At 37.2% G+C, this 20415-nt stretch overlaps 1 protein-coding gene across 1 annotated transcript in view; it reads right to left on the reverse strand.

Moving 5' to 3' along the window:
• Positions 1 to 469: 469 nt before the first annotated feature.
• Positions 470 to 20415, reverse strand: part of TMEM245 (transmembrane protein 245) — a 75790-nt gene continuing 55844 nt past the window's right edge. Inside the window, exons 15-18 of the mRNA XM_058025938.1 lie at positions 12130 to 12230; positions 10644 to 10818; positions 8243 to 8437; positions 470 to 7224 (exon numbers count right to left, since the gene is read on the reverse strand). Of these exons, the coding sequence (XP_057881921.1) occupies positions 7179 to 7224; positions 8243 to 8437; positions 10644 to 10818; positions 12130 to 12230 (517 nt within the window). The 3' untranslated portion in view covers positions 470 to 7178. The remainder of the gene's footprint in view (positions 7225 to 8242; positions 8438 to 10643; positions 10819 to 12129; positions 12231 to 20415) is intronic.

Below are 20415 nucleotides of genomic sequence, written 5' to 3' on the forward strand. Positions count from 1 at the left end.
TGCTGTTCCCAGAACAGTGAGAGGGGTGGAAACTGCAACCATCAGCCATATCTCATTTTTAAAGGCGAGCAGTCATGCAGGGAGGATCATGCAGGATTTTATAATGATCTAAAACTCCACTTAGGCACTAAACAACCATTTCCAGTTCAGAGAGCAGGCCATAATGGAAGCCACTTGAATTACTTACAGGTGCTGAATGGGAGCTTTTGTGGGCTCTGGACGTGTGGCTGTGGTACTGCAGGCAGTGCAGCAAGCTGCCAGGTGCCAGCTGAGCCACAGCTACCCTGGAGCCTCTGTCCTTCCCTTTCCCACAGAAAATGCAAGGAAAAGTGAAGTATGGCTTCTCTCAGTGACACACAGGGGCTGCAGATCCAGCTTGGCCTCCAGCACACCTTTTATTTCACCACATTAACTGCTGCCTCTGGGGCTGATTCCAAAGAACCCATCATTCAAATCAAACTCAGTTCTCTTTATGTTAATGGCATTTTATTTCAAAATATATTAACCATTCTGTGCTTACAAAGGACTGCAAGTGTGAATACAATATCAAGTTAAAAGCTTCTTAAACCTGCTACAAAACCCATTTTTATTAGGATGAGGACTGGTGCATACAATCAAAATTATTTAGTTTAAATACCTCTGCAGTCTACACAAGTAGTTCTCAACCTTAACTTACACATTTCATTGGGCCACAGATGGACACAGGGGTTATATTGTCAGTATTTTACATGCACAACCAGGTACTCTATCAAACCCAATTACTGATCAGTTTTGAACACAGTTCCATTCTGAAGATGTATCACACATACAGACAAAATTTGTGTCAACAGACAATAGAAGTTATTGCTCCAAATCCCCATGGGGCCTGGTAGGAACACACACTTTAGAACAACCTGTGCTCTGTAATGCAAAACATCTGCTGTTAGGTTTGAGTAGGATGTAGCCAGTCTTAGGATAAGATGTCAAAATTTTCTTTGGATTTGGTTTGGTGACATTTCCCAAGGGGAAAAAAACTCCAACCCTCCCCTGACCAAAACATCAAATGCTAGCTAGCATATATAAATATATATATAGGCAAGAACCTAACTACTGATATAAAAAGTTGGTTTCCAACCATCCAACCATCACTAAAGCACAGAAAATTGGTTTTTAAAGGCAACAATCTGAACAAATTGAATGCTTGCTGAATATACACATGATGACAGATGACAAGCTGAAAACCCTGATCTACACAGACAGTAGGTTATGAACAACACAAAAGTAGTTTTTATTGATACTTGAGAAAGATTCTGGTTTAGGCTGAGACTGGCAGAAAGAGTGGTAAATACTGGGATTTTGTTTTTCCAACCTTATGGTCCAGATGCCAGTTCTTAAGCCTAATGACCTTTTGCAGCGTGGCTACTTTTTGGCTTTGTGATATCTCTTACATTTAATCTACATGAATACCATGAAACATTTCTCTGACTATAGGTTCTCATTGGACCACTGTCTCTGACACTCTAGTGGGTAAAAAGTGAGGCTAGGAGAAGAAATCAACTTTTTGCTTTAAAAACATCATTCTAAAAATTCTTCATATATATATATATATATATATATATATATATATGCTAGAGCACTCACTCTGCTTTATCAGCTTGCAGATTCACCCTGCTGCAAGCAAATCTGCCCTGCATCTCACTCAAACCTGGCTTTGGTGTCACCAAATAGTATTTATATTAAAAAATTAACCTTCAATTCAATGCAACATTAATTATATTTGTCCAAGTCCATCCATATGCAGAGCAGATCAAGGATGCATTTATTTCCAATTAGCACTTCCTTCCTGAATTGGACATACTATTTCAATATGGACACTAAAAGCATGCCTTCAGGTCCTGGAATCAATTCCCAAAGGTGGATGGAAGCAATATACTCATGTACTAAACCACATTCCAAACAAGATACCAGAGGGGGGGGTGGATGAGTTTAAAGTCTGGGGAACTGAAGATGTATTTCATTACCTAATTATTTTGGCAGTTTTTAGAGGATGTGTGCAAATACTTCCAGGAACAGCAACCTCTCAGCAATGCATTACTAGCAGCTTTTCTCTACTTTACATGAACTACAATTAAACAGTGGTAGTCACGCTACCAGGATTTGCTTGGCTCTTCCTCAATCTGTGTCAAGTAAACATGAATTGTAGAAAATGTTGCTTGTTTTCATTATGTACAGGCACTATTTTGTTCTCAGGTATGTTAAAAATATTAGGACAAAATTTCAGTTAAAGTCTGATTAGGACAGAGACTCTCAATATTTATATAACACTGCATATCAATATATACATTTGCAAACCCAGAATCCCTGAATGTATTTATGACTTTTGGCATTGTTTCTTTCAAAACCCTAGTTTATTTTAAACTTCTTTCCAATTTTATCACTTAAAAGCAATTTTGGAAAATTTTACCATAAAGCATTAAGGTACCTTAGTAAAATGACAGATAGACAGTGCCAGGTCAAAGATCAAATCTCCCTAATGTTTGTTAAGAGTTTTAAAAGATTCCAGTTTTGCACAAAGAGAAATAATAAGGAAATTGTTGAGTTGGCTTCAGCAAAAAGCGTAAGAACTAAGAAGAAAACCTTTGAAATACAAATCAATACAGAGTTTATAAAGATGATGCATCCATGGATTTAAGAGATGTCAGCTGACACTCAATAAAGATTATCTGGCAAATCAATTTTCTCTTGCAAAACTGGAAACTTCAAGGTAAGCAACTGCATCTCTGGAAGAATGCTACCTCTGCTATTAAATCTAATGAATGCACCCTTCAGCACCTTCAAAGGAAATCATAGCCACTTCCAGAGGTAGCATCCATTAAGGTGGCAGAATCCCCAGACTTTAATATAATATAAACACAATATAAATTGTGTTTATATCATATTAAAGTCAATATAATATACACACAATGTTTGAATAAAGGCAGTGGTGGAAACACCCACTACCAATGATGCAAAGCTATGGAATCTCAGTAGAATAATGGTATTTTTCCATCCTCAGTGGATCAGGTCCACAGGAAAGGCTACACTGCAGTATTCCTAGTACTAGGGATCAGCAGCAGAGCAAACACAATTCAGCTGCTGCTTTTACTGGAGAACAATTTCATCCAGTTTTGTTTATTCAGGCTTTCTGAAAAACAATGTTGAATACTGCAGTGTACACCTATTTCAAAAGTTATGCCTATACCCACAATGGAAAATACTGGAGACGGCATCCAACTTCCCCTGAACAATGCTTTTTTCTTATTTTAACTAAACAGATTATGGATTTCCTATTCCAATAATCTCTGACAAAATATACATGAAGTATATCCTCCTCCCCTGTGTCTTTAAGAGAAGCCCCACAGAGCTTGAAATCAGACAAGCAGAAGTGTTCCTGCACATACACATGTGCACATATCTCTGCATAGAAATAACATGTGGGTATCAACTTAGTTTCTGAAAAATGTGCATCATATGTATTATTATAATGTTAAACTGTTTCTTATTGAGCAGCCTTTCAAAATAAGTTATTTCTGCTCCCAATTGGTCATGGTGCACCTGTGCTGAAAGCCACCATATTGTAGTAAGGCTGGCAAAATGAATGTGTGCCAGGTTCTTGCCCATTGCAGTCTGCTCCTGGATGGATCCAATTAAGCCAGTATGCACAGTGACCTGAAGCTAACATGACACAGTCACCTGGGCCAGCTCTGCTACAGCAGTGCTCAGCCAAGGTACAGGAAGGAAAGGCTAACTCAGACTCGAGTGCCAGAAACAGCACCAGCCCTTTGGCACTACACTTGATTGCAATTCCCCAAGGAGAACGATAAAAACCACCACAGCTGAATTTCACAATACCTTAAGACCACATTGTCTTGCATTACTATGAGCATTCCCTTCTGAACTCTAAATTATTAAACACTAAATGTACTAAATACACTTACTAAGTACCTGCTCCTGGAATGACTGTTTACAGTAAAGCTAAAGAGCATCAACTTCTTGCCTCCAAGCAAGCAGAAAAGATGGCTCTCCTAAAAAAACCACACTGCAGAGAGTGGTGGGGCTTTTTTTATTGGTTGGGTGGTTGTTGTTGTGGGATCTTGGAGCAGGGAGTTGAGCTGGTTTTTTTGAAAGCGACAATACATGTACTAAAATCTCATCCCACCGAACTGCTGGTTGTTTTTGCAGATGAGGCAATATAACCATGAACTGGCACTTTTCAAAGACCAGATGTCAAAATGACCAGTTTGATTATTTTCAAGACTGATCTATACTAAACCATTCCTACAAAGGCTGAGTCTGCTCACAAAATAATATAGATTGCTAAATACTCAATGACAAGTTCTTCTGTTTCTGCTGGTAATTAGACACTTGCTAAACACGAAACCCAAATAATCAAAGTATGCTCTTTCATAAGGTGGTATTTTGTGGTTTTGGGGATTTTTGTGGTTTTTTTCCTAAACATGGTGAAAATCAGTGATTACTTCCTATTCCAAGAAGGTGTTATTGGAAGTTTTGTTCTTTATTCTTCTTTTCTTTTTGGTTGTATATGTTACTGCACCATTACTGAACCATTTAGTTGGTTCCTCAATCAAGTACAGCAGACAGCATGAGCTCCTGAAGCTACATTTACTGACTACATTTACTACATGTACTGTGGATGGTTCTTCATGGCAAGTCTGAGCTGAATTTGGAACAGAAAGCATCAAAATGAAGCCTCATTTCAAAGGAGGACAAACTAAACAACATTCCATCAGATGTGAATTCTCTGTATAAAAGGATTCCACGATGGAGAAGGAACATTTCAAAACAGCAATGTATCTTCCCAGGTGATTTTACTCATTTGCATTACTGAAGTTAATGGAGTCTCAATCATGGTTTTAATTTTCACAGCAAAGACCCTTCTTTGATCAAAGGCAATTGGTTGAAGGGGAAAAAGAAAACTTAAAACCAAACAAAATAATACATTTTAATGACTAAAATGACCAAGTCGAGTACCACAGGAGTATGAAAGATTGTCTCAGAAAATGGGATAGCAAATGTGGACAATAAACGTGTCTTGACCAGTGAGCAAAGAGGTGCTTTCAATGCTGTCTACAACAAGAAGCTACAACAAGAACACAACAAGTCAGTGCAAAACTATGAACTAAAAAAAGTAATACAATAAAGAAGTTGCCTAAATATCATGGTGGTCTCATTCCACCTGGTTAGAAAGTTGCAGGAGTATTTTAGTAAAGCCTGAGGTTTCCCCACATCCTCCACCCTAGCCACCAACAATTATAAAAATGTGTTTCACTTAAGCTTTTTCATAAGCCACAAAACCAAGGAGATGAAACAGATACTTGATTCAACCAACACATTCTTCTTATTCATTTAATGATCTGTAGATCTTTCAGAATTTAAAATATTAAATGGTATGTTTCCATGTTTTGATAAACCGGAGCCATCCTACTAAATTAAGCTCAAGTCTGTCCCTCAAACACATACCTGCAAGTGTGCACAAACAGCATACTTAACCCCTCTCATTTAAAACATACAATTTTATCAGTAAAATTGCAGCAGCTTATTTTGAAAATCTGAGGAGCAGAGTATTTGTGTCTTGTTAGGCAGCCTATTTATTGCAAACCTACAGCAGGACTTTCTTCTTTACTCAGTACCAGAGTGCTTTCCAATCACTTTCCATGGCAATGTATTTTTGAAAACAATCTTCCAAATCTGTCAGCACTCCTAGAACTCACGTAAAACAAACATCTGCAAGCTGTTTGTGCACATATCTTAGATATCCTTATCCCTGGATAAGATCCCTTTGTTTCAAGCATTGAATTACTGTCAACAATAAATACAAGGCATGCCTATATTTTGTACAACTCATTATCAATCAAACTCTGAAATCAATTTGAGTTACTGGAAACTGAATGGTGGTTCTTTGGTTAAGCAAGTGCATCTGCTACTTTGTACTAGGGCCTCACTGGATTTGCGGAAAAGCTGTGCAAGTACAAAATACTTACCAAAACCCCACTTCTCATTTACAAAAAGGATCTGACAATCAATACAAAAGGCCTTAAATGTCACCAAAGCTGCATTTTAAGTAAAATTACATATTCAAGATCTTTGCTTATTAATAAGATGCACCTTAATATATTAAGATATATCCTATATCTCAGCAAGATATGTGGCCAGCTGCTTTACAGGGTTAAAAAGCCCCAAATAAGCTAAACCAAAATCTATGTTCTCTCCCCTTTCTTTCTGGTACTAAAATTTGTTTAAAAATTGAATGAAACTAGCCACAGCATTTGAAAACCAACATTAAACAATTCCCATGAAACTTCTTCCAATTACTGGAAGGACATGTGACCATCCTACATTACTACTGTCTGAAAACACTTAAGGCCTTTGATTAAATTTACTTGACAAGATGACTCCACTGAGAGGGTGGATAAACAGCAAAATATTATCAGATTTTGCTGAAAATGGGGGCAAGACTTAAACTATTTAAACAAGTCTTCCTATGTCAGTAAGAGGAAAACTCACATTTAACAGTTTGCATTTCTATAAATATCAGGAAGATTTTTAAAATACCGGTCTCCAACAACATTAAATTTCAGTGCGTGTAAGTGAATAATATTTAAGTGTTATTATGAGTTACAGATGATGATTGAAGCTTATAAAGAAACACCTTGAGGAGAAGCAAACTATTACATTATACTTTCATTTCACAATGAGTGGTTTGCCCTTCTTTTGCCACCAGATTGCCTAAAAATAAATATTTTGGAATTACAGCTTTCTTTAAAGCTACTACAGTTTAATAAGACAAATAATCCAATAAATAAAAGCCAAGTTAGTAATTTCAGGAGATAACGACTCCAGTGGATGTACCTGTCCTCTTAACTATTCTTTTGCTAAGACAGAAGGTCTTAAAGTCTTCAACAAGGCAGCTGACTGTGTGTTGGTATGCAAAGCCATGGGAATTAGACATTCTCTCTGGAAGAGGCAAAGTGCACAATAATGTAAGGCCAGTGCTTTCTCCTAAAACCCAGTCTATGCTTCCCTGTGAGCAGCCCCCAGGCAGAGCTGGGAAGGGACAGAAGGCCATCCATGGCTGTTGTGAACCCAAGACAGAAGACAGCGGTTCCCTCATGTTGCAGGGGTACAGCCCAGCACCTCCCTCACTCTGCAGACATCTTCGCCTCCTCAGGGCTCTCTCTAGGTGACCTGAGAGATGGAGGGAGGAAAAGAAGTGAAAAGTAAGACACAAATCTGCCCAGTGATTCCAAACAATTGTTTCTGATAAAATAAAGGAGAACCAAACACACATGAAGATTTTTTGTGTGTACTTGGAAGCTCTGTTTAAAACAGGGCAACTGGAATGTAATTTTACAAGCCAGAGACTACAGACAGGTCCAATTAGGAGTTTTTCTCCTTAATTACACAGATGAAAGGAGACAGCACTATTCATGTGAATAAGGCAAAGAATTATTTCTGACAAGCAGAGAATCCTCTTCAAGTTACATGTATAATGAGCTAACCTACATAGTTTAACAAGACAGTAATAACATTAAAATAGCTACTGTTGTTAATATTGCCACAATGTGATTTACAATTCTAAGTAGTTATTCAATTATGAGTTTATTCCTAACTGCATTATTATTATTATACCATTTCTAACTGTACAGTTTACAGACACATTTCTATATTCCATAATTCTGTAACTTCAATAATGACATTACTAAGGAAAATACTTTTAATGGAAAAATGGCATATAATGATAACACATTTTTTTAAATCTAGGTAGGTTTATATTTTGTAGTATTGTACATTAGGACATAAAAAAGGAAGTAATTTGGGGCAGGCCCCTTTTTAAGGGCAATGAACTCTTAGATATCCATAATAAGAGTTTAAAAATTATGTTCAATCATTTCTTAGCACAACAGCAACATATAAATTATAGGACATAAAGGTATTATCAGCAAATTTTATCAGCAAATTTTCTAAATGAGCCTTCTGTAAGAGGCTGAGAGACATTAAACAATTCCCATATATATGTTCCAGTGAGTGCTTTACTTAGCCATACTTTTTATTTCTAGAATATGGGACGGCTGAACCCTCTTCAAATACTACAGTACTCACACACTACTATATGAACCCGAGGCACACATTGCCTACACCTGTGAATAGGCACAGTGATGTGTGTGAAAACACAACTCATACAAGTAAGGCATTTCCAGCTCACCGGTAAATCTGCAATGGCCATGCTGCCTGCGATGGAGTGGGCACAGAATTCGTTGGACTCACCAACATGGCACTATATATATTGGAAGCAACCACAAGTATACAAAGGAGAATTGGTCCTATGATGGCCCCTTCCAGTCCCAGGTAATATGCTCCACCAGCTACTGCAAGGCCTGTCAGGTAAGGGTGACCCCCTCTGCCACAAGAACAACAACATTAAATTAAGAACAAACACAGCATTATCAATTAAGAAATGTGAATTAATACTGAAATTTCATTAAGCTTAGGAAACGACCCATCTAGGTATAGCTACCCATATTTACACTATAAACTGCTGTGTGAATGACTGCACAAAGGTTCCAAGCTGCATTCTGTGCTGTATTCGCATGACTGATCAAACACTGATCAAACACTGTTGCAGCCTGGAATGCTGGTAAGATCCACAGTGGAATAGTTACTTTACAGACATCTGCTAAACAATGTCTGAAGGGTTTAATGGCAAACACACTTCCATTTTGAGAGTGGAAAGATGGTTAGTTACACAGATTGCTCATGCTTTATGGTCAAGAACTGTTGAAGTTTATTTTAACACAATTAGCAACAGGTAATATAAGGACCCCTGAGCAAAGCCATTCAGTTAGCTGATGACAGCAACTTGAAGTGCATCTTTTTAAGAACAGTTAGCACACAGTTTTTAAAGAAATAGCCATGTCTTCTCATTTTGTTATAAAAAACCTCTCAGATTGAGTGTTTGCTATCATTAGCTTTTAACCTTTTCAGACGAAAAACTATTTTAATGAACATTTTAATGATTTTAATGAACATATTAATATTTACTGAAAAGTAAATATTAGTAGTAGTAATACTTTAATGTATTACTTAATGTATTAATTTAATGTTTTAATGAACATAGTAATATTTACTGGAAAATACCAGAAGAGCATTTTGATAAAAGCTCTTACAGCAGCAAGTAAACCAGTTTTATTTTCTGTATCAGTGTTTACACAATAACAGCATTTACACAAAGCCTGCTCATCATTCTTCATTCTTTATACCTAAAATAATGATGACAATATGGTATTGTAGAAGAAAAACTACAGCTGAAACTTGGCACACAATTCCCAGGAAGTTCCTCTAAATTCTGAGTGTAATACATAGAAAATGTCAGCTAGTCAATTCAGAGCTCCAGCAGCTCCTGAGGTTTCTACCATGGTCCTGATTTCTACTCAACTCCCAAGTTTTAAGTCTTCACCTTCAACACAACCATGTGCAAAACAAGGCCATGAAACATGACCTATTAAATCTGACACACCTCAATCATGTCTCACCCAGATCAAACTTAACCTACTAGCAGCACCAGACTGCTCTCCTGAGGAGACAAACATGGCCTGAAGTTTTATGTTTCTCCAACAATAGACATTAATTATTTCTAAACCTTTAAAAACTTCAATTTTTTCCCAGCATTTGCGTCAGTTTAGACATTCTTTTGCCTAGTTTTCTAAATTAAACAACAGATCACATAATGAAATAGGACTACATAAAGGTAATCCATTTGGAAAACCCTGCATAACCTAATTATAGCTATTTCAAATAGGTTTAATCTAATCTGCAAGACATCATGATGCTCACTGTTCAATTTATTGGGAAGAACACAATTTTCCTCTGCTGTCAGAAAATCTATTCCTCCCTCATATATTTTCTGGACAGTAAACAGAGTTTGTATCCTCTACAGTCCAAAAAAAAAAAATGTATTCTAGGAAGCAGAAGAATTATTGGCTATTTAAATAGTTACTAACCTTAAATTTATCGATCATTTATTGTTTGGAAAAAAATGTAATTTTATTATACTTCACTATTAGGTTTAATTAATCCAAAATAACTAGAGGCACAGTCTATTAAAATTAGTATTAATATTTGGCATATTATCATTAGGCACACTCTGTTCAGTGTAATTATATTTAGCAAACAAAAATACTGATTTCTAACAACACAGAAGTGAACCACTTTATTCTACATTAACTCTATTTTTTTTTGTGGTCCCTAAATAGCTCATGGTTTTATCTGCTCTGCAGCATTATCTGGCATTAGGAGATAAAAAGAAAATGCTACACACCTTTACTTAGTAATTAGATAAACAGAAAACATAAACTAATTCTAACAACCCAACTGAAACAGTTCATTTTGCTGATGTTGAGTTCAAGACCTCTGAAGTGTCAAAGCTCATAGAAAAGTGGCCTGGGAAAATGAAGGCATTTAGGCCAGTAAAATTGCTTACTATGAGGTTATTCCTGGGCTTGAAGATACTGTTTTGCATGCTTCAGAAAAATGAGTTTAATTAAAGGCATCAGTGATTGTCAATCATTTTTACAATGCTAATTTTAAAAACTGTTCAATGTACTTACCCTGATATATCTGAATAAATTGCTGTATCTACAAAATAGGTTGGCAAGAGGTGAAAAACCAAGAGCAGAAGGGCTTTGCATCCCTGTCCTTGCACAAGCCACAAATCTAGGACTGCAGGGACTGCTGCCCAGTATGTCCCCAGAAATGGCACTGCTCCAAGGATTGCTGCTAATGCTAGAGCACACAGAAGCAGAAGTGAAAAAAAGATCACAGAAACATATTTCACAAATATATTTACAGTTACATTCTGACACTTTTGCCACACCAGTAAGTCCCCCTTCCATCAAGTGCTAGAAATAAAGCATTGAAGAAGTTCCAGATGAGGCTCTTGGTGTTTTACAGCTCAGGTTTAGGAACATTTCCCATACAGAAGAGCTTCAGCCACTGAGAGTCATAAGGAGTTAAGAGGCATCAGTTTAGAAGAACTTGAAGTTATACCAATCATGTACATTTCTTACTGTGTAAAAAAGCAAATGAACCCAAGTCTCACTCTAACTTATTGCGTCTCCTGCAGGCATCCATAATAGTGAGAAAGCAGGAAAACATGAGATCTATGACATATATTTCTGTATGCAAACGTGTGCACACAGCTGCACACCCTTCTGCTTATAACAAAGACCTATTGTAATCTAAAGCAATACAGATCTGGTGCCACCATAATTTAATGCACCTTCTGTATAATAAACATAATACAAAGCACAATTAAGTGTTTGGGTTTTTTTTGGTATCATTAACCAGAAAGCAAAAACCTTTAAGATTTCGCATGTAGCTGAAAAAAAATAAGACTGATTACTCTCTAAGTAGGTCTAGTGACAATCAATGCCTTTAAGACAGCTGCACTTTACAATACAGCCATTTCCCATTATATTGGGGTTTGTTGCTTCATAGCTTCCCCTTATGCTTCCTTGTACACAAACACTTTGCAATTACTATTATTATCATTCTATATAGAGAAAGAAGGGCAAAGAGGAACAGGGAAGAAGGTTTCTCTCTGAGAAACTGTCCAGCCATTTCCAAAACTAGGATTAAATAATAAAAGAAAACCAGAGGCTGGTAATACAGTCAGAGAACACTACTGAGAATAAGAAGCATTCTTTTATCATGCATTTCCATGATAGCACATCTTCCTGCATTTAGGCATCTTGAAAAATCAGCACCTGTCAACTGTGAAAGAAACCGAAGCCAAGACAGGTAGAATAAAGTTAAAATCTGAAAACACTTGAACTGAATACAAGAGAGAAGGAATTAGACCTAGCAAACAAAACAGAAAGAAGAGGTAAAATAGCTAGCAGGGAATGTGTTGTGAAAACAGAAAAAGGCAAGGCTCAGGGTAAGAGCAATCAGGGCCTTCTCTCCACCCTTCACACAGCCAAATTCTCCAAGATCAGACAGACCTAAGGTTATCAGCAACACTTAATATTTCTGATTTTGTACAATAAATAATTACATAATATTAGTTATGAATATAATGGCTCAAATCCTTACCAGATGGTATGAAGACTATGTTAATCCCAAATATAGTGTGAGTCAGCCAAGTGTAGAGTCCATAGAACCCAGCCATTTTGAGGGAAGCATCAAACACACCTCTAAAACGATCAAAGAGACTCTGTTAATTGTTATTAGCAAGAGGATTCCAAGAACTACGAAGACACACACACAGGTTGCTTTGAATAACTGAAAAGTGTCAAAAATAACACATCTCAAAATGTAACACTGAACCCTTTGTACATCTGTTCCCTCTGAGAAGAATAAATATTCACCACGTATGTAATTGAAAGCATTTAGACACAAAAAAATGGGTTCTAGGGATAGATGCCCTGAAAGAAACTGCTCAAGTATCAGACTATATTCTCTATCAAAAATAATCTGTTTTCTATGAGAAGCAGTACCATTCTACACACAAAGTACCTATTCTTTCCTCTTTTCCACTTCTAGGTGTTTGTTCATTTTCTTTATCTGCTTACATTTCTGCATCTGCCCTTTTTCACTGGATCCCCCCGCTTTTAGGTTGCTTATTAGGCTACATTATTAAAAACCAAATGGTAAATCTGGGAACCTAATTCAATCCTGCTGAAACAGGTCTGAATCCAAAGTTCTCCCTCAAGTGTGACCATGGCTTCATGAGACAGCGAACAGGAGCTAAGTGCTGTGACATTTTTACAGCACTAGGGCAGGTACACATGTGGAATATCCCATTCCTGAACTGGAAACCCATGTCTTAGATCTACAGTCACAAAAAGCCATAATCTCAAACTGCTAAATCTTATTATTGTATTATGTCAGTTTTTTACCCATATTCGAGAAGCCAAGTTTCCTGAAATCACTATTTCAGCTTGAATGGAAGAAACCAAGTCCCACAGCTCAGAACAGTCCTAACAGTTCCATCATTGCACAAGTGGTGGCCCATGCATCCTCTTAGCAAAGATCAATGTGAAGTCTCCTGATGTTATTTTTCCATTCATGTTAATTCCCATAACTCACAGTGATTGTCTCTTGACAGTTTTGGGAACTCTGGCAGCAGGGCAAAGAGGACAGGAAGCCATACAGCAGCTGTCTTTGAAGGGCATAGAAAACCTGCCCTTTCTGGATCTAAAGTCTGTAACAGCACAGTTTCCTTCTTCCATTGAGTCCATAAAGCCATGCAGCAAAGAAACCCGTGATATTAAATTACTAGGTAGAATCTTTTCTGAGCTACCAAGAATAAGTCCAAGACTCCCGGTTTTTGCTTCTTTGGCCACTATCCTCATTTTTATTTCTGTAGGCAGTGTGCATATTTTCGCCATTGTTTCCTACCTAAGGGCTCGCTTTTAGATTTCTATATGACTTCAGAATCAAAATTATCTTATTTAAAATTCATTCACTGGAAGCTATGAGTGCATAATAAACCTCACTCATCAACACTACTGTCCAAAATATGTGATTCTCTTAACAGACTAACCAGAAACAACTGTCGTCAGCCATTTTCCCCTCCAAAAGAGGGAAAGGAAAAATAAAGAAAAAAAGCAAGCTTTAAAGAATGACCTGAAATAACAAGTCTAATCCTTGACAGGCAATAATTACATGGTGCTAAAAGAAAGGCAGAGAACGTTTACAAATATGTGGTGGCATCAGTAAAAAAAAGTGTCAATACTTCTCCATTTAGATGAACTTTTAGAATATTAAAATGGAAGATCAGACCAAAATATATAAAATCTACAAATTTTGAAGAATGACATACTCACTTGTATTTGAGTTGAAAGAAAAGAAGTTTCAGACTTTAAAAAAAAATTTGGCAAGGAGGCAAGAAAATCCCAAGACCCAAGGCCACAGTAACAATGTTAAATGTGGATTTCCATTAAAAATTTAAGATACTTTCATACTTTAGCTACTCAAAAGTCTTAATTGTCTGCATTTTTGTGATATCTAACTCATGTCTACTCTTTCTGAGTAATCCTTCTAAGAAGAACCTGTGCAGTAATCTTCAAGCAAATCTTTTTCTTATCCAACAGGAACTGTGGCACAAACACATCACAGTTGTCAAAAATTTTTACAACAGTCCTTGAGTATCTCCTTATTTTTTCCAGAAGTTTTCTGTACTGTATAAAATTAACAAGGTCTTGGCATTTTCTATACGTATGCACCAAAACTACATTTCAGTATACAAGAGATGAGACAAGCCTCTAGCTTGAGAAAAATACGTGAAGTATCATCTTCAGCTGAAATTAAAAAAACCGCCTACAAGCAGTCATTTTAGATTTTCCCAGAGAGACTACAGAAGGAGGGAAGACAGTGCTATTATGGTAACCAAAAGAGAGACAGCAACCCAGGGGAAAAAAACATTGAAGGTGCCTAGAAAACGAGTTGCTTTCTTAGTCTCAGCTCAAGGACTTGGCAGACAGATGCATTGGTAGAACAACAGGAAAACTAATCTGGGACTAACAGGTAGTCCTGGCTCAATGTAATTCTGCAAGTTGATACATAACATGTTTCTAAGGCCAAACAGTGCATACCTCTGACAGAGAGCAGAACAGTGCAGCATCTCGCTGGCTCCGTGCTTCTAACACACACCTAACACACAGAGGAGAAGCCACCTCACAGTGCTGGAAGTTGGGAAGTGCCAGGGGTCAAGCACGAGAAGAAAGGAGGCTGCACCTAGTCTCATTCTCCTCCTCTCCCTTCCCCTGGTTTGTGTCTGCCTCAACCGAAGTCATAAAACGCAGCAAAGGCACAGGGGATGCTACTTTGTGGCAGATGTGGACCATGAGAACCTTAATCTGTCTGACAACTCATATTTGTTACTTTCTGGTAACTGTCACAAAAACTACAAATTGTATCCTAAAGTCTGGAAATTCATATCTATTTTGCTTCATGGTTAAGGCTGCAAAAAAGAAAATTTTGAAAACACTAACTAGAATCTTATCAGCAGTTTGCTTCAGCTACTCTGCACCTGTGATACCAGACCTTAAAGATAATGTGGGTGTGCCAGTGCCACATGAATTTATTACCACCTGTAAAATGCAGACCCTTCCTGGTGTAATTATGACAGTAAGTAACTTTCATCTCTTAATACATTACTGGCACACATACAACTTCTTTTTATATACAAGAGTAATTGAATGATTCAGAAATCAAAAAATCCAATTGCTGCTCACGTCTCACTTTGGCACTGTATCTGGATGAACCACTTTACCTGCAAGAGCTGTCATCTGCAAATGTGTAATTTATGAGCACTTCATGCCAATTTGGCACAAGGCATACTCAGACATACATATTCCATTTTAGTGAGCTTTGAAAAGCATGCAAAATTAAAATAAATAAAAATCAGAGGACATGGGTCATGCTACATATTATTCAGATTAAAAATGAAGAAACTTCTGTGAAATGCTTCTGCACAGCTGGCCTACTTTTTTATTTTTGGGTAAAAGTTCCTTCTACTAAGTTCTGCCCCAAAAGTAGTGAATTTGCTTGTAGACTCCACAAGGGAAAGGGCCACCTTTTCAGGGTTTCATGGATTTTTTCTTCTTTTTTACAGACTGGCCATAAAAAGTCTAGAGCATCCCTTTTATAACTACTGTAGTTTATATCAAATGTATGTCCACCTGAATTCGGGTGCACTTCACAGAGCCTGCAGGTAAAGTCTGCTCATTGTTACTGAAACAATGAGATTTCAAACATTTCAACCTAATGCTGCAGCAACCCCAGTTGAAAACAGCCCTTCAGCTCGGATCATGGATTTTTTGACCTTGGAGTTAATTTGATTTTCTAGATCTCTCTGCTCCCAGAACACTGGAGGAAAGAAGAGCATATGGGCTGAAATAATAAGAATTTGAGTTACCAGAAAGATTAGAGTAAGCATATCATAAGCTCAGAAGAGGGATTTTCTGGTTATTATACTAAATTTATAGGAACAGGCATATGAACCCTGGCTTGTGAATGGGCATGAGAGTAAAAACTAGAAAAAAAACCCTGGTATTCATCTTTGGAAAAGTTTGCAAGAAATAGCGTTTCTCTAAATTCCTTACAAAACCCTTTACAATCCATACAACAGTTTATAATCCAATTAAAATGCAAGCTTGGTAATGGGAACACCCTCAGCCAAAGACATTGTTAGAATAAGAAAATTTCACTCTTTTGTCATCTTCCTCACACCACTGATGTTTGGTATTTTCCCATATTCTCTCAGTAGACACTAAAAGGATTGTGCTACATCTTTGTTGCAAACCTTTCTGTACAGAGAACTGACTAATTCAAAATGATGCTTTAAGAGATCTCAGCTATTCAGTTTCTCTTGGGAATACAACCATCACATTTTAAAAGAGAGTTCAAAGTATAAGAGAAATGCATTCAAAACTTCACAGCATGTTTTCACAATTTATCTTCAGAACAGGTTAGCTCAGAAGTGTCCCAGGAAAGGAGCCCTTCCATTCCCCTGTTCCAAAGATTCGCTTCTGCCCCAGATGAACCTTCCTCTACCTGCCAGCACAGTCTTCATTATGTGCCATGACACTTTCTACAATGAAATCAGCTTTTTCATTTCATGACAATGGTTACATGATGGGTTAGTTTTAACAAAATAGCTCAGGTCCCCACTCCCCAGCCAGCTCATAAGCAGTGACCTAAATAGCTGCATTCCCACTAGGAAAGAACAGTGCACTTTTGGCTGGAGAGCAAGAACATATCGCTGCTGTCTTACCCCAGCTGAAGTTAACACTCACTGCCACCACAACTTCAAAACCAAAGAACTCTCTGTGGTGTGTAAAGAACTCTCTTTCTTCACACACCACCAAGAGCTGTTACAAAAGACAAGTTGCCAGTGACAGCTATTGTCTTTGAAAAGACCAAAGTATTCTTCTTCTACAGTGATCCCCCAAATTTCAAGTGATCACCAGGTGAACACTGAAGAATGAAATTACTTCAAGAAGTCCTTTTGAAAAAAACCTATTAAGCTGTTCTTTGACTCTCTTTAAGGGTTCTGTTCTTTTAGGGATAAAAAGTGACTCTCTTTATATTTCAGTTTCAAACCTAACATGAAAGTAAGCTAAGTGCACTAAGACAAGACTCCAGCTATGAATAAAGCTGAAGTGGCAGGAAGAATTTCTTGACAGAGTAAGATCATCTCAGGAGCAATATAAATATGCAAATTACTTTCAGAGATGACTCCATGACAAGATTTCAACAGTTTTGCTGCTGAAATTAATTCCTCCTCATGAATGATACAACTAAACAAAACAGCTCCAACATATGCAGGCTAGTAATGACACTAATCAGATAAAATGATAGAGTCTTCTATCAAAGCATGGTTCCTCCAGATGGTATAACTGATGCAAATATTGCATACATCTCCCAAGGCAGGACAAGGCTCCAATGACTTTATCAAAACACCATTGAAGTGTGGCAACCAGTCTGAAGTACACATGGCACATGGATTTTCTTCCCTAACAGAGGAATGTCTACATTCTGTGAAAAATAACAATTACTCTGTGAGAAATTCTGTATCTGACTATTTCTTTAAAATACCTTTGTATTTGTAATAATTTTTAATTACTACTTTGGCCTGTAATTGTAAGCTTACAATTATTATTCTGAGAAGCACATTTGAAAGGACCAGTTATGTCTAACATTTCCAGATTTTTATCAGGAGTAGACAATTTTTACCAAGTGCAATACTGTACTGGTCTTAAAATTGATCTTGGAACATAACATAAAAAAAGGCAAACTTGTTCAGACCAATGATCTGTCTAGCCAGTTTCCCATCTCCAGCAGAGTCAAGAAGCAGATGTTAAGGGAACAAAAGAAACAGACAAACCTCTTTTAACAATTCCCCCTGAGCATTCTTCCAACCTCTACTTCCACCTCAGGGGATATTATGAACCTCACGCAGGCTTTCTAACAATTAATCTTCAATTAATGTATCTTCTTAGTGCTCCTGTTCAATCCTGCAGGTTGCTGCAACTCCAGTGTTCTTTTGCAAGATCTTTCCCATGCTCTTCTGCCTGCTTCATGAACCAATGCATTTTTTGGAAGTGCCTGGTCACTTTTTGGTGATGCAAATATTTTATCCTAGAAGGGACCATAGACAGTCCAGCTCAGTCATCCTTTTTACACTGGTTCTGATTGTACAAACTTCAATTGTGTAACATCCTTTTTTCTAGGCAGAAGAGTCCATCAGCCATTCCTCACAGAGAAACTGATGCATGCCTTCATTTCTCTAACCAGTCTTGTTGCACTCCAGCCTTTTGGAGATGCAGGAAACAGAATGGCAAACAGTAACTTAGGGTACAGGAAAATCATAGTTTCATACAACGGGAGTACTACTCTGTGTTTCTGTTTTCTAGGTCTGTGGTAACAAATCTTAACGTCTGATGTGCCTGGCACATGTTTTTTAAGTATTACCAGGCACGGAGCTAGCCTGTGTACCAGAAAATACAGCTCCCAAGTGATGAGAGTCAGCACAGCAGTAATCAGTTTATTAGTGAAGTTAGGACTGGTTCTCCCCCACATGCATCACTTTCATCTACACTACATTTCATCAGTCATTTTACTTCCCAGACACCGCTGTCTTTTAACTGAGTTTGTCTACAATCCTGCTGTACCCACAACTTCTCTGGGAAACCTGTCCCAGTGCCCCACCACTGTCATAGTAAAGAATTCCTTCTTTATATCTAATTTAAACCTACCCTCTTCCTCCATAAAGACAATACCCCTTATCCTTGAAAATCTCAGGAAAGCAATACTGTAAAAAGCCTTTATTAAATTTTGGTAGAACACAGCACACAGATGAACTCATTAAGGGTCTTGCTTGCCAACACTTCAGAAAACATGCGGAATAAGGCAGAACTTCCCTTCTGTGAAAACTCCACTGATTCTCTGCAACTAAATCATATTCACCAGGTGCTGGTTCCTACTAAGCCCTACAGTACCAATAGCCATCCAGCTTACAAGTTCATACTTCCTGGGTTTCCTGGAACACTTTTTTTTTTTTTTAATTTTGTCCCTGAGATTTCCATAGTGACTTATCATCAGTCATTCCCAACAATTTGCTATTGCTCATTTAATCTGTTTTGTTCTAGAAGCTCCTCTATAGTCACTGTGATTTCTGAGAGATTCTGCTTTAGCTGATCCATAAGAAAGGTTTTACAATATGGTTCCCTCTACTTACCTTCACAGCAATAAGCAAAACAGCATCAATTTACCTCCCCCCTGCAACAACCTGAGCCTTGGTTGCTGAGCACCCCTTGTCATCCTCTCAGCCCTCTGACTGCTTGCTGCTTCTGTCGCACGTGAAAAATTATACTTTTCTTTATTAGCATTTTATGGAGCTTTGAGTAAATGAATCCAACTCAGCACATATTTCTAGGTGCTTTATGCCTATTTCTATCTACTGAAGTTTATGATCCTTTCATTTCATAGCAAAAACTTCAGTTTTAAGAGGATAGTTTCTCATTTCCATGGCCTTTAATATTTTGCTGTTCAGATATGCACTCTCTTCCCTTCAGCCTTATTCAGTTATTAGCATGCTCTGGCATTAATATTTATTGCTCCCCACACCTCTTGTAACGATGTAAATTCTTTAGGATTGCCATTTTAGCTTGAAAAGTTCAGAGAGCAACAGCTGGCCTGAGTCAATACTGCTTGAGATCCATTGCAGTATTATATTTAGGAAATCCTAGGCTCATCAGATTATTCCTATTATAAAATTATGAAACACAAGCATAAAGGAGGGAGTATTTTCATTGCTTATGTTGGTGAAGACAATAAACAATGGATTAACCTTATACCTTGAAAGAGTAAAAAGCTAAAACTGTGATGTTAAATCTTTGAAATACCAGGAAATCTTCAAGTTTTTTATCAGACTTCATGCTGTCTTCTTACGCTACAGTTTATCTGTACCTTACACAGCAGAAATCTAACCAAGATTATAATAACACATACTGCAACATAAAAATGCACAAAGTATTATCAGATTTGCAAACAGAACCCTGCAATATAATACTAAAAACAATTCTAATAATATATTTTTATTCTTAGAAATACCTGATGGAATATCTTTTTCCTATATATTTAATTCTGATGGAATATCTTTTTCCTATATATTTAATGAAGTCTTTCATCAACATTTTTCTTTCCATCCCTTCCAGTTAGCCTGCCTTAGAAGCAAAGAGAAAAACTAACGGTTGATCCAAATTCCAGATGTAACATAAGCATCACTCTCTTTACTGGTACAGTTTATGTTATTACCAATTAATCATTCAAATATTGGCTTTTGAGATATAGGTAACTTTTAAAAAGTTG

Source organism: Melospiza georgiana, chromosome 1 (genome assembly GCF_028018845.1).
Source record: "Melospiza georgiana isolate bMelGeo1 chromosome 1, bMelGeo1.pri, whole genome shotgun sequence".
In the NCBI taxonomy this organism is placed as follows: domain Eukaryota; kingdom Metazoa; phylum Chordata; class Aves; order Passeriformes; family Passerellidae; genus Melospiza; species Melospiza georgiana.